Consider the following 13,128-nt stretch of genomic DNA (forward strand, 5'->3'; position numbering starts at 1 on the left):
GGAAATATTAGCTGAGTAATGCTTAAACAAAGCCTCTGTGTGTTTGGGGATGGTGGGGAGTGTGCAGGCTGGGCTGCCCAGGCAGCCCAAGAGTAGATTTAGAGCAGCTTTTAGCTTCTGATGAAGCCTGTCACACTCTTCTGCCTGGAGCAGTGACCCTGGGGGAAGAAATGAGAACCCATTTGGGAAAGGGTGATACCTCCACAGATCATCATATCCTGAGTCCACCAATGACCCAGGGAGGTTTGTTCAACCTAAGATGGAGATATAATTCCAAAGTGATCTGCAGTGCACAGCAGACACAGTGTCTCTCACTGCTGTGATCTGCAGGGACAGTCTCCATGGGGATGGTGCTGGTTGTGTTTGGAGATGATGCCACAATTCAGAGGGACACACCAGGGACAGAGTGTGTCTGGGTTCCCTTGTATGCTGGACATTGTCAGGAAACATTTTTTCTGGTTCTCAGATGCATCTCAGGCTCTCCAAATGCACAGCTGAGCACTGAGGGGCAGAATTGTGTCCTGTGTGTTGTTCCCCACCACTGTACCTGGTTTTATTTAGACAAAAGGCATCAAGGCTGGCAGAAACCATTCTTTGTGACATGATGCAGCAACTGAAAGGAGAAACCCTGCTTTTTATGGCTCTCAAGGAAAGGCTTTTCATTTAGCCCAGGAGTAGCAGCTGTTCTCCCAGTTTACAGCACACAAACAGACGGCATTGTTTTCTGATTTGCCTTTTTTATTACAGCTGATATTGGATGGATAGCTAGCAAAAAACCAAAAACAAACAAACAAACAAAAACAAGAGGGGAAGACCGGTCCAGCTGGTTCACTTTATGGCATTTGGGAACTGTAGGAGCCCAGCACAGGCTCGTCCAGGCAAACACCACCCAGGTACACCCATGATCAGTGTTGCTCTCTCTGGGTGCATGGGAAAAGGGTCTCCTTAGGGTGGGTGGGACCGTGAACAGGTGGTCCCAGGGGACTTTGTTGTATATGGGATGAATGCAAAAGCTGGGACATGCCCCATGAGCCAGGCAAGAGGCAGCCTGTAAGGGTGGCTCTGCAGCCTGTTGGGAGCACTGCAGTCAAAAGGGACTTTTCTCCCTCAATTCATCAAACACGATTGCATTAATGCGAGGGAGCAGAGAACTGAGTAGGCAGGGGCCATTTCAACAATGTGGTGATGTCTTTTTCTTTATTTATTTAACCAAGATCACACCTACAAATGGCCGAACTGATTTCTGTAAGTCAGGCTCCTCTGTGTCAGGTGCTCAGCGGGTGTTGCTGCCTCGGCTGATCTTTCCGCAGGCAGCACTGGATATTTTTTTAGAGCTTCCTCAAGCTCATCTACCCTCCCGGCTGCTCTCACGGTGTAGCAAAGCAAAGGGGCTTCTGCCAAGGCTTGCCAGGCAGGCCACTCCGCAGGGCTCTCCTCTGCCTTCGGGTGACTTGAACGCTTGTTAATTGGCAGCAGGTTCTTACCCTCGCTGGAGGCAGAGGCTGTGCCAGCACGCTGCTTCCTCCAGCGCATCGCTCCGGTGATTACAGCTTGACTCAGCCTTGCAGCGCTGCTGTTCTTCCCTTCCGAGCCTCTCCTGGGAGCCGGAGGTTTTGGCAGGCGCTTCCTCAGTGTAAGGTGTCTCTGGGGACCCGGGTTCACTTACCACGACTGTCTCACATGTGCCCAAACTGGCTGCGGGCTCCAGCCATCGAGGCAGAGGAGCGAATGCCAGCAGCCAGTGAGTCAGTGCACTCCCATGGTATTTGCTAGGCTAGGGTGGGGTTCCTCAGAAATGCCAGTTCACTTCCCAGGGAACATAAATCACCACATTTATACAAGCTTCAGTTCCACAGATCCCTGTTTAGCAGTCAGGATGGGGTTTACAGTTAATTAAAAAAAAAAAAAAAAAAAAAAAAAAAAGAAGAGGGCATGTGAAAGCAAGACCCAGATGTCTTTAATAATTATCCCAAGAGCAAAAACTTTCACTCTTCTTTCGGATGATGACAAACACTGGGGAGCAGCCGCCCCCGGAAACTCGGGCCCCTCCTGCCTCCCTCCCTTTGAAGCTTGGTTTCCTTCCCCTCGGCGCGCAGCAGCGTGACTGGGGACAGTGTGTTCATCACACGCTGCCACTCGGGCCCTCTGCGGGCTGAGCCCGACTGCTCCTACAGCCGCCCATGTCCTCCCTGCAGAGCAGCTCCTCCCTGGCTGCTTGGCAGAGGGGCAAATGGGGCGGCTGCGGCCATTTGCTGGCTTTGGAGAAGGAATCCCTCCTTGCCCATCTTGCCTGGCTCTGCACACCTCTGCATGGGTGATTTGTGTGGGCCAGGGGGGACAAGAACACTCCCTTGCTGGAGGAGGGGACCGAGCATTTTTCTGTGGGTAATCCACCACGACAGTCAGCAAAGAAAAACTCCCAAACCTTTTTGTTTAAAACAACTGGTCCTTTCTTATCTGCTCCACAAATTGAGAGCATCTTTTCCTGTCCTGCCCTCTTGTTGCTGATCCAAGTCAACTGATTTGAAAGCTGGATACCTGATGGCCGGGGTCTCGTTTGCTGCATGTACCTGATGCTCACCACCACCCACAGCCCATTGCCTCCTTTGTGAGCCTTGTTCCCTTCCTGTATTTCTACCTTTGACGTTAGGTTCTTTCTTTTGCAAGTCCAAAGAACAAAGCTGTCCTCCCCACGCACTCAGGCACTCCTTCTTTTCCTAACTGAGCTCTGCAGTGCAGAGTTATTAATAAAAAATCACAACGTCATGTACAGCCCGCACCATCACATCTGTCAATGTCACCACCACACAAGATTGTGTGTTTTTCCACCTTTTAATGTTTCTTTGCTGCAGAGGTTGTTTAAAAGAGGAGGAAAGCTAAGAAATCCCTCCCTACCTGCCAGAATAAGTGAGGAATGATTTCAGTTGGGGGTGTGGCTGTTTGATGTCATCATTTGTGGTTATTAAAAACTGTTATTTGCCATTATTCAGCTGCTAAAAATAAAAGAATTCTAATATTCTACCATGATTTATCCTACTGAAGGTGTCAAAATGATCCTGGTTTATCAACCTCTTATGTAAAATGTCAATTTCTAAGTGGTGCTCATGGCCTGTGTCTCTGCTCACTCTTGGTAACCCATTTAAGGTTAATACTCAGCAGTGGCCATTAAGATCAGCTTCTACTTGAACAGGGTTAGGTTTTGAAGACTTCTTTTCAGCATTTCCCATAGTTAGTAGAATCCATACAGAAGTGCAGGAATACAATGCAGGACCCTGTCCCAGCAAATTCTGGGTTTCACTGCCATGAGGGTGAGTGATGTGTAAAGCAACTTGGGACCCAGGGCCCCTCTGCCCTGACACATTGAGGAATTCAGGACAAAACCTTCTGAAGAAAATGTTGCAGAAAAAAAATACAACACAGCAGAAGGCAGATTTTATGGTGCAGATCTTTCTGTGGTTTCCCTTTGCAGCATAGGTGGGACCTCTAATGAGTCACCACGCTCCCCATGGCAGTGTTTGGCTCACTCTGTTGGTCATCTTGTAGCAAGAAAAGGAATTAGCTTGTTGCTTTCTTAGTACCTCAGAGGATTCACAACACTGCAGGAATGTGGAGCAGGGGAAGGTGTCACAACATCAGCCTGAAGCACCAAGTTCCTCCAGCATGGGCTGCAGGGACCATGGGTCTCATGGCCCCCACAAAGGGATCTGCAGGTGGGTGTGAGGGTGACACTGGCCCAGAGAACCACTGCAGCCTTCGCCAGCCCACTTGGCACAAACACTTCTGAAATAGCCTCTTTCTGTACGCAGAGGCATTGCCACTGGGGTGCAGCTCTGCTGTCTGGTTTCTGCTCAGCACTCAGATTCCTTCCTGATACACATCCGTGGGCAGCCCGTGTGTACATTAGTGGGGCTTTTGCAGAGGACAGGCAGGGCTCTTACCACCGTTGGCTCCCGGGGAGGTGGCACAGGACCTAAATGGATTTGTTGAGAGCAAGCCAAAGCTGGAATTAGACCGTGACTGTTGTGTCCATGGGGAGAGCAACAGCAGCCCCAGACCAATTCACTGTGTCGGCAAACAGCTGCCAGGAGGCCTTGGTGGAGCCAAGGGAACAGGGTGATGGAGAGAGGGCTGCTCTGGGACTGGAAGCCCCATCCAGTCCTCCTTGTTCTCTGGTACGTGAGGCTGCCTGGGAGTCTCATAATTTGCAGGTTTAAAATGTTGTGGACTTCAGGGAAGAAGGTGGAAACTGCTGTGGGCTAAGCAGGAGGTAGATCTCTTTCAGTTGTAAAAATCCCTGACTGCCTTTTGCCAGCCTGTGTGAGTGGCCATTTACTTCCCAGCTGGAGAGCTGCACAGTGAGTGAGGGGGAAGGAAATCCCACTCTGTGCTAGAATTGCTTTGGTGTAGAGTATCAGGGATATTTCTTCCTCTGTTGTTACAACTACCTTACGCCATGTGTCACTTTCTGCTGTTTTATTTTGCAATAAGAGCAAAATGTCACTTTCTTTTGCAACCTGTATGTGCCATGGGGCATAACGTGGGAAGGACATTGAAAATACTTGTTCCTTCTGCTATGCATGGGCTGTTCACAAAACCACGTTAATATTCCTTCCCTCCAGACACCTGCCAGAGACACAAACCTCTCCTGCTTTGTAACTCCTGCCCAGGAGGTTTGGGTCACAGATGAGAAGCCATAGACTAAGAGGCCCCAGTCTGGTTCTCTCTGGCTTCTTCCCCTTCCCTGGGGCAGTCCCAAGCAGAGAAGCTTGGGATATTCCTATTTCTCCTCTCTGGTTCACCCAGCTGGTCCTCTGACTTCTCACAGAGTTGAGTGCACAACCCAGCTGAGAACCCAGCACTGAATGCAGCCCCTCTCAATCCGCTAGCTAAGCACCTGCTCAAATGTTGCAAGTTTGTGCAAATTCCAGGCCAAGTTTCCCAAGCATGGACACAGCCAGGCTGCCTCGAATGGACGCTGAGAACAGATCTCAGGCTTGTACAGTGTGCAAGCAGCTGGAGATGCAAAGCACCACCTCTACAGAGAGGAACCTGCCCTGTGCCAAGTACGGGATGTGGCATGAGTCAAAATGAGGGACACCAGGAAATAATAGACTTCACATGAAGGAGAGCAATAATTAGCAGCTGTAAATCACCTTTCATCTACAGATCACAGAGGCGTCTCAAGCACTAATTAGCACAGCCTTGCACATCCCTGCCCCATAACTAGCACGGGGCAATGGTTATTCCATCTGCTGGCACACAGCCACATGTCCTTGCAGGCACCAGCAAGAGGGAACTGGCTTGCAAGGTTGGTCCTGTTCCACTTCTCCCAGCCAGGCTGGAGGTTCCTGGGCACCTGTGCCAAGGCTCTGCTGTGTGCCCCAAGCCAGTGCAGGTTTGATGTATGCTTCCACAGCAGGTAGGTGAAGATGGGCCAGGGGGAGAAGAACACACATGGGATCCAACCCATTTCTGCTTTGGGTTCTAGCTGGTATTTTCTGTGTGGAAGTCCTTACTTAAAGAAAACTTGAGTCAGCAAGGTAAACTCCTCCAGGAGCAAAAATCCTCTTTAACAGCATTTTGAGAAGTATGGCAGGGAAGTTTACAATCTCCAAGATTTTTGTAAATACACGTGTGTATATATTTAAATACAAATATTCACAAAACATTTTCAAAAAAATCTAGAGTTCTTTAACCTTGGTAGTTATCTCTGTAATGTTGGGAAGACACACCCAAAACACTTGTTAACTCGGGCATGAAGCAGAGAAGACAGGTTTGCAAGGATCTGTATGTGGAATTGTTTGTATTTCTTGGGAAGTGCATGGAAGCCTGGCCAGCCCCAGCCTCAATCTCCTGCTTCTCTGAGTGGAGTAATCTTTTGTAGGAAAAATGATATATGCTTTTCTTGGAAGAATTTAAATGTGAAAAAGTGGCATACTCAGGAAATTTCCCAGTTAGCTGTAGGTAAACCAGACCCATCTTCCTTCCCCCTGGGCTGGTTACCTACAGGACACCAGCAGCACCCCAGTGCCTGAAGGACACAGCATGAGTCTCTGGATTGCAAAACTTGTCTATTTTGAGTTTGCAGTGAGCAAAATGAAGCAGAAGTTACTGGGCTTCATGTGGGAATTGAAATGTAAGACTGTGAAATATGGGAGAGAGGAATCAGACTGGTTAGTCTCTCTCTGCATTTGAAATGTCTATGAACATTGTTGAAATACTGCGTGTGATCATTTTGCATGGCTGAAAATAGCTCTGCAAGGTGCTGGGTGGCAGTGCAAGCCAGCCCTTGGCATCACGCAGCTCCCAGCATCGCTTTATTGTCACACCAGGAGCTTTGCTGTACAAAGAAAGCACAACTGGAGTCTGCTGCATTGTCCATACTACAGGGAGGTAAATTAAAGGCTAGAGAGATTTTAATTTGCTCCAGGACATAAAGAACGTCAGGGCAGAAGTGGGACCTGCAAACCCTAGCTGACAATCCCTTGCCCTGACTTCTGAATGATGTGGGATTCATTTCCTTCGTTAAAAATAACCTTGTTTATAACCTCTCTTTCATGATTCAGCTTTTCTGCAGTCATCAACTGATCGCCATCAAAGCAGGGCAGCATCAGATTTCAGGAGGAAGATGCAATAGGCTGTTGCAACTCAGGCGTGCTCCTTGCAAAGGGCAGTTTGATGGAGGAAATGAGGGATGCCTTGTCAAAGGGCTGCTCTTTCTGGAGAGGAGTTCTCCTGTCTGAAATTGCTGTGCCAAATCCTACACTACCTGGAGTTCCTGCTGTGCAAATCCCCACCCATGGCTTCTGCCCTGCCAGAAACACCAGTGCCTCATCACCATGAATGTGGCCCCGTGCAGGCCCAAAGCTACAGACAAACGTGGTTTTCCTGGTTCCTCTCCTCCTTCTTGCCTGTAGGTCAGAGCATCAGACATGCGCTGCTCTACATGTGGCAACCTGGGGCCCTACCAGTGGCACAGCTACCAGTCCTACGTTTAAAGCAAGACTCATTGCCAAGAAAAATCTCCTAGAAAGTCCCACACGCCCACTTTTTTATTCCTCGCACTCTGGTGTGACGTGTCTCACAGGCAGCACAGCTCCCCAGGCTTCTAATGACCATGTTGTGAGGGTTTGCTAACTGCTGCATTATGTTGCCTGCAAAAATCAGGCTACACAGCTGCAATCCTCATCCCATTTAGCAGACTGGGAAGCAGAGGCACAAAATGGAAAGGACCATCCCTATCCAAAATCTTCTGGTGGTTTTTGGCTAGCTCCGAATTAAGTTGCCACGTTCAGGTGGGTCAGCGACTGCTGGCCCAAGTGGTGTGCCCATGGACACACAAATAATCAGTAGCAAACACTCAAGCAGAGGCCAAACCCTTGAGACACAATCCTGTGGTGCAAATCTGTGCTCATCCTTCTTTTTTTAGGAGCTAATCCTTTGTCCTCGCAGGAATTTTCCATAAATGTGGTATTTTTTTACACCTCATTGTGTGTTTAATGTTTAACAGTGGGGTCATTATGGTTTTATTAGCAGCATGTAACGCTTTGTCATCTTCAACTGACTTTGCAAACATTAACTAATTGATCTCAGCTATGAATCAGTGGTGGTAACTAGGAAGGGAGACAAGTGGTCTGCTGGTGCTCACTGGGGAAGTGGTTGTCAGAACAGGACACAGAAACCAGGGCTCACGTTTAGCTGCTCGGACCACGAACACGACAGTTTTATAAGTGTTATTTCCTTTAGTGCTGCTGTCAGGGAGGGCTACTCTGTGTGCAATAAACAACCCTCAGCTGCTTCTCTCTGCCTCTGGTTGAGCTCATGCTTGACAAAATGTCACCAAACCCCAAAAAATGCTGAATTAAGGAAAAAAAAAAAGTGACTGACTTTGTTTTCCTCAGTGATCCAGTGGTCGCCGCTTGTTTTCCCCTCGCCCTAACAAAATGCATCATTCAATTGTCTATATTTGCGGGAATTAGATGCCAAAGTCAGAAAGGAGCAGGGCTGCTTGCAGCCACAGCTTGAGAGGTTTTTAAGGGCCACATCGGCAGAGACGGGCTTGAAGCATCCTGAAGCCGGCTGCCAGGAAATTAGCTCCTCGTTTGCAGTATGCAGAACATGTACGGCGGCTTCATGATTTACTCGCTCATCTGCTTCACATTGCGCCTACTCTCCCTCGCGACTGTCCTGGCGTACGCAATCTTCTGTTGCAAAACAGGAGTGAAAATGAGCACTGCAGCGTGGACGAGCTGTGCCACTGCCCAGGTGAGGGTGGCCAAGCCTGGCAGGGACGCGGCCCCTCCGGGGGAGGGGGGGATGGAGTGACAACAGCTTTGGCGACGGGAGGTTGTGGTGGTGGCTTTGCGGACAAATGAGATGTGTCTGGGGGATGTGATGATTGCTTGGGGACAGCGGGGATATGGCCCCTCAGTGAGAGGGTGCAATGATGGCTTTGGACATAAGGATGGGTGCAGTGGGGGAGGTGCTGGTGGCTTTGGGGACAGCAGGAACAAAGCGGGAAGGTGTAATAGTGGCTTTGGGAACAGCAGGGATACAGTGGGGACATGTAAGAGTGGCTTTAGAGACACAGGGCGCAGAGAGGGAAGGTATGATGGTGACTTTGGGTACAGTGGGGGCATATGATGGTGGCATATGATGGTGGCTTTGGGGACAGGAAAGGCAGAGCAGGAAGGTGTAATGGTGGCTTTGGCAATAGAGAGGACACGGTGAGGGGTATATGATGGTGACTTTGGGACAGCAGGGACACAATGCTGGGGATGAAATGGTGGCTTTGTGAACAGTGGGGATGCAGCCCCTCAGCAGGTGAATGTGATCGTGTCTTTGGGGACAGTGGGGACACACAAGAAGGTGTGATGGTGGCTTTGCGGGCAGAGAGGACACAGCAGGGGTATGTGACGGTGGTTTGGGGACAGTAGGGATTCAACCCCTCATCAGGGGGCTGTGATAGTGGCTTTGGGGACTGAGGACACAGAGTGGGAAGGTATCATGGTGGCTTTGTGGACAGCGGGACTGCAGCCCCTTAGAAGGTGGATGTGATGCTGTTTTTGGGGACAGTGGGGACACAACAAGAAGGTGTGATGGCAGTTTTGGAGACAGCAGAGACACAATGGGGACATGTGATAGTGACTTTGGGAACTGTGTGGATACAGTGGGAATGTATGATGGTGGCTTTGGGGATAGAGGAGACACAGCAGGAATAGGTGATGGTGACGTGGGATCAGTAGGGATGCAGCCCCTCAGTTGGGGGGATGTCACGGTGGTCTCAGGGACAGTGGGCCCCCAGCAAGGAGGTGTGATGGTGGCTTCAGGGATAGAGGAGACATGTCAGGGAGGTGCGATGGTGGCCTTGGGGATGGAGTGGACACGCCAGGGAGGTGTGATGACAGTTGTGGGTGGAGGGGACACGGCACGGAGGTATGGCGGTGGCTTGGGGACAGCGGCGAGGCAGCCGCTCAGCAGGTGGCGGTGGCTTTGGGGACAGGTGGGCTCGGTGCTGGAGCGCGGTGTCTCTGTGTACAGCGGCCGGGCGGTGCCCGGGCATCCCGGCCGGCGGCGGGAGCAGCGGTCCCGGGGCGCGTCCCGCGGGTCGCGGCGGGGCGGGGGTCGCGGGGCGGTTGCCATGGCAGCAGCCGGGCGGCGCGCGCGGCCGGCGGGGCGCGGCGCGGCCCCGGAGCGTACCATGTGCGCCCGGCGGCGGGAGGCGGCGGCGGAGGGGCCACGACGGCGGCGGCTGCTGCTGCTGCCCTGCTGCTATAGCTCCGCCACGGCGGACCCGGCGACCAGGAGCCGCTGCGTCAATGTAACGGCGGGGACGGGGGCGGAGGGGACGGGGAGGACGAGGGGGGACGCTGAGTGGCATTTCCACGCCGCGCGTGGCCGCGGGCAGAGGGGGGAGAGGGGGGGAGAGGGGGGAGAGGGGGGCGGAGGGCGGGCGGGAGGCGTTAAAATGGCGGCGCGCAGGCGGCCCCCGCGCTAAACCGGCCCCCGTGGCTCGCCCCGCGCCGCCGCGCGTGGCACGGAGCGGCCGCCGCTGCCTGCGAGCGCCGCCGCCGCTGCGAGGTAAGGCCGGGGCGGCCGCGGGGCGCCCGGTGCATCCCCGAGCCGCGGGCGCCCGGGGACGGGGGGCGCGCTCCGGGGAGGGGGCGCGGCGGCGGCTGGTCCCAGTCCCGGTCCCGCGGGCGGCTGTCCCGGGAGCGCAGGCGGGCTGGCCGCGGGTGCTGGCGCGGCTCCGCATCGCTCCTTTGTCTGGCGGCGGCGGGCCCGGACTCCGCTCCGCTCCGGCGGGCGGCTGCGGAGGGCGGCTGGCGCGGTAGGAGCGTGGCGGGGGCGGCGTTCCGTTCTTTAATAGGAAAAAAAAAAAAAATCAGAAAACCCACACCAGAACTAATTTTTGCAGCCGAAAGTGTTGCAGGCGCTGCCGTACCCCCGGACTCCTGGTAGCGTGGCAAGCCCCTGCTCGGAGTAGCGGGAAGCGGAGTTTTAGTTGGAACAGCAGCCCAAACTCTCCGGAGGGCTCCGGCCGCCGCAGCGGCGAGAGAGGGGCCGGAGGGGAGGGGGGATTTTTTCTTTCCTTTTTTTTTTTTTTTTTTTTTTTTTTTTTTTTTTTTTTTTTTTTTTTTTGACTCTTATGAAGACATGCGCATTTGTTCATTCTTGCCACCGCACTGGAGTCTGCCTAGAAACAAAGAACACAGCCTGCCGAAGTTGATGCTGGCTCCCGAAGTGTCTGGCTTTTTTTTTTTTTTTTGCCTTTTTTTTTTTTTTTTTTCTTTTTTATTCTTTTCCTTCATTTACTTGTGCCATCGGTAAAAGCCTCGAGATGTTTCCTTCAATTGTTCCCATGTGCCCGCTGATGAAAGCATACATTCCCCCTTCGCCCCCCTCGCCCCTACCAGGCCAGGTTACGCATTTTGAAAAGTGCAGCCATGATAGACAGAGCAAGTTCTCTCTCCCATTTTGCCCCGGCCCCGCGGTGTGACAGCTCGCAGGAGGTGTGCCTTCTCACCGGGAGCCACCCCCTTGCTGAATCATCGCCGAGCCATGGCCGGACAGCTCGTCCGCCCGGGCAGCGGAACGTTCCCCGGCCGAGCATGAGGCGGTGGCGGAGCTGACGCGAGGCAGAGACCTGTTAACATTCGGCTCAGGCGCGGGCGGGCGGCCGCGGGGAGAAAACCTTCCCGTTTCATGGCAGCGGGAGCCGTGGATGCAGCTTTGAGCTCAAAGGCGAGACGTGCGCTGCTGTAAGGAATAACCCCTGCCTTTGAGGTAGTGAAAGTCCGGCTGCCTGGTCCTGCAGGTTTTGCCTCTGAAAACTCCCCTCTTGCTCAGATAGGCTCCGTGTGCGATCAGCACCGGGCTCGGGGAGTGATGTGCGAATTCGTGGTGTTGTGGCTCTTAGCTATAATCCTATATTGCGTTTGCATAGAGAAGTGTATGAACAGTAGTGTCGTGTCTGTGTTATTTGCCTAAAACTAGTTTATTCTGTGCTGATGGAAGTCATTGCCTTTGTTACCGCAAGGAAATAATGACTTAATCTTTATGGGGCTTGGGATGCGAGTGTGTCAGATGCTGAAGTGTTGTGAGGTATCCCTGCCTCCATTCAAAGGTTGCCAAAAAGTAAGAGAGTAAGAGGTGGGATGAGCAATTTTCAGCTGGGGTGTATCAGGCAAGACTAAATTGCAGCAGTTGTTGGACATGTAACATGATCCTGTAATTAGAGCGAGGTTATAGTCTATACCATGTTGAAACTATCGGGTGTCTGCATTGAATCAGTCTGAATTAAGCTAGTTATTGTGGGATTGTACAGAAGCAGAAGTAATGCAGTTAAAGTTTCCACAGAGCAGCTTCCATGGGGTTGCAGAGGTGTTTTCCCCCTATGTGTCCTCCTTGCGGGTGTATTGCTGTTAAGGTTGTATGTGGAGGCTGCAATGGTGCTGCTCTCTAGGTTGGAGAAAGGCCTTACATGGCACAGTCCCGCTCCTTGGAGCTTAATTTACTGAAGAACATCCAAATCATGCATCTTGGTCCTGGGAGGGAAGAAAATCCTGAAGGGAGGACTTGGGGGGTTCAGCTTCATGAAGGAGTGAAGGACTTAAAGAACTCTGTAATTTGGTCTTAAAACTTCCCGGCCCCCATTACTCTCCATACCCCAAGAACAATGAGTGTTAGCAAGTCTGGTGGCGAGCCTGCAGGCTGTGGTCTTCTCAGTGCTCCTGCCAGTGGGGCAGGATCTCCCTGGGGCAGCTTCAAGCGGCTCTGGTGTGCTGTAGGGTTGTTCTGGTGTGGAGCTGCACAGGCAGACCTGGCAGGCTGTGCAGAGGTACAGCGTGTGGGCACCAGCTCTGCTCACGGGTGCTGATTTCCCTTGGTGTGTGTGTGTGTATATATAGACATGGTACATATTTAAATGAAGTCATTTTAAAGTAGAGATGGCCCAGAAAAGTTTTGAGAACTATTTCAGTGTTTTGAGTGTTTCTTTTTCAAAGACAATGGTCTGTGCTGAAGCTTCTAGGTATTATGGGATGTGCTGATAGCAGGAAAAGGAGCAGTCTACTTTGGGCTCAGTTGGCCTTCCTAGGAGCAGCTGAATTTTGTGTGCACCTGGTTCAGCCTGTTTACAGCTGTGTGGCTGCTGCAGATCTGCTGCTGCCTTATGGGCCTTTTGGGATATGTTGGCACGGGCCCGAAGCAGACCTGGTGATCAGCAAGGAAATTAGCTCCATGGTGCTATAAACTGTCCTGCTCAGCCTCCTGCAGCATCTGGCCAGGTCAGCAGAATTCAGCGTGCCACATCCTTTCCTCTGCTGTGAGGGAGTGAGGGACCCACATGGAGAAAGAGGGAGTGGATCTGGCCCTGTCATTCCTCCCTCCCAGTGCTGGACCATGTGCTGCAGGAAGGTTACTGACAGTAGGGGTGCTGGGCAGTTGTCCCTCTGACATGTTGAATCCACACAGAGGATTTTCTAGTGATTTTCGTGCTCAGTTCCACATCACAAGCAATGGGGGCCTGCTCTGGCTCTTATTCTCTGTTGGGAAATGGCTGGCATAAGACTTATGTGTTATTCTTAGAATTTTACAGACCTAGAAATTTTCTCCTGGGCTTGTCCC

The 13,128-nt window shown here is 52.0% G+C and overlaps 1 protein-coding gene and 1 long non-coding RNA gene across 11 annotated transcripts in view; one reads left to right on the forward strand and one right to left on the reverse strand.

The window, feature by feature from the left end:
- Window positions 1–6,698: 6,698 nt before the first annotated feature.
- Window positions 6,699–9,824, reverse strand: LOC137482441 (uncharacterized). Its single transcript, XR_011004066.1, has 2 exons — window positions 9,700–9,824; window positions 6,699–8,204 (listed from the first exon to the last, which is right to left on the reverse strand). It is a non-coding gene; the product is annotated as an uncharacterized lncRNA (long non-coding RNA).
- MBNL3 (muscleblind like splicing regulator 3) overlaps window positions 8,141–13,128 on the forward strand; it is an 87,259-nt gene continuing 82,271 nt past the window's right edge. For 4 of the 10 annotated variants that reach the window (XR_011004063.1, XR_011004064.1, XM_068204727.1 and 1 more), the window contains exon 1: window positions 9,684–9,820. Coding sequence is in view for 1 of the 10 variants with exons in the window: in XM_068204732.1 (XP_068060833.1) it covers window positions 9,701–9,820 (120 nt within the window). In the remaining 9 variants the exon portion in view is untranslated. Of the gene's footprint in view, window positions 8,266–9,683; window positions 9,821–9,940; window positions 10,081–10,945; window positions 11,287–13,128 lie in introns of those variants that run through there. The other 6 variants (XM_068204728.1, XM_068204732.1, XM_068204729.1 and 3 more) reach the window with 6 other exon arrangements.

The sequence above is a fragment of the Anomalospiza imberbis genome, chromosome 14 (genome assembly GCF_031753505.1).
Source record: "Anomalospiza imberbis isolate Cuckoo-Finch-1a 21T00152 chromosome 14, ASM3175350v1, whole genome shotgun sequence".
NCBI classification, from domain to species: Eukaryota; Metazoa; Chordata; class Aves; order Passeriformes; family Viduidae; genus Anomalospiza; species Anomalospiza imberbis.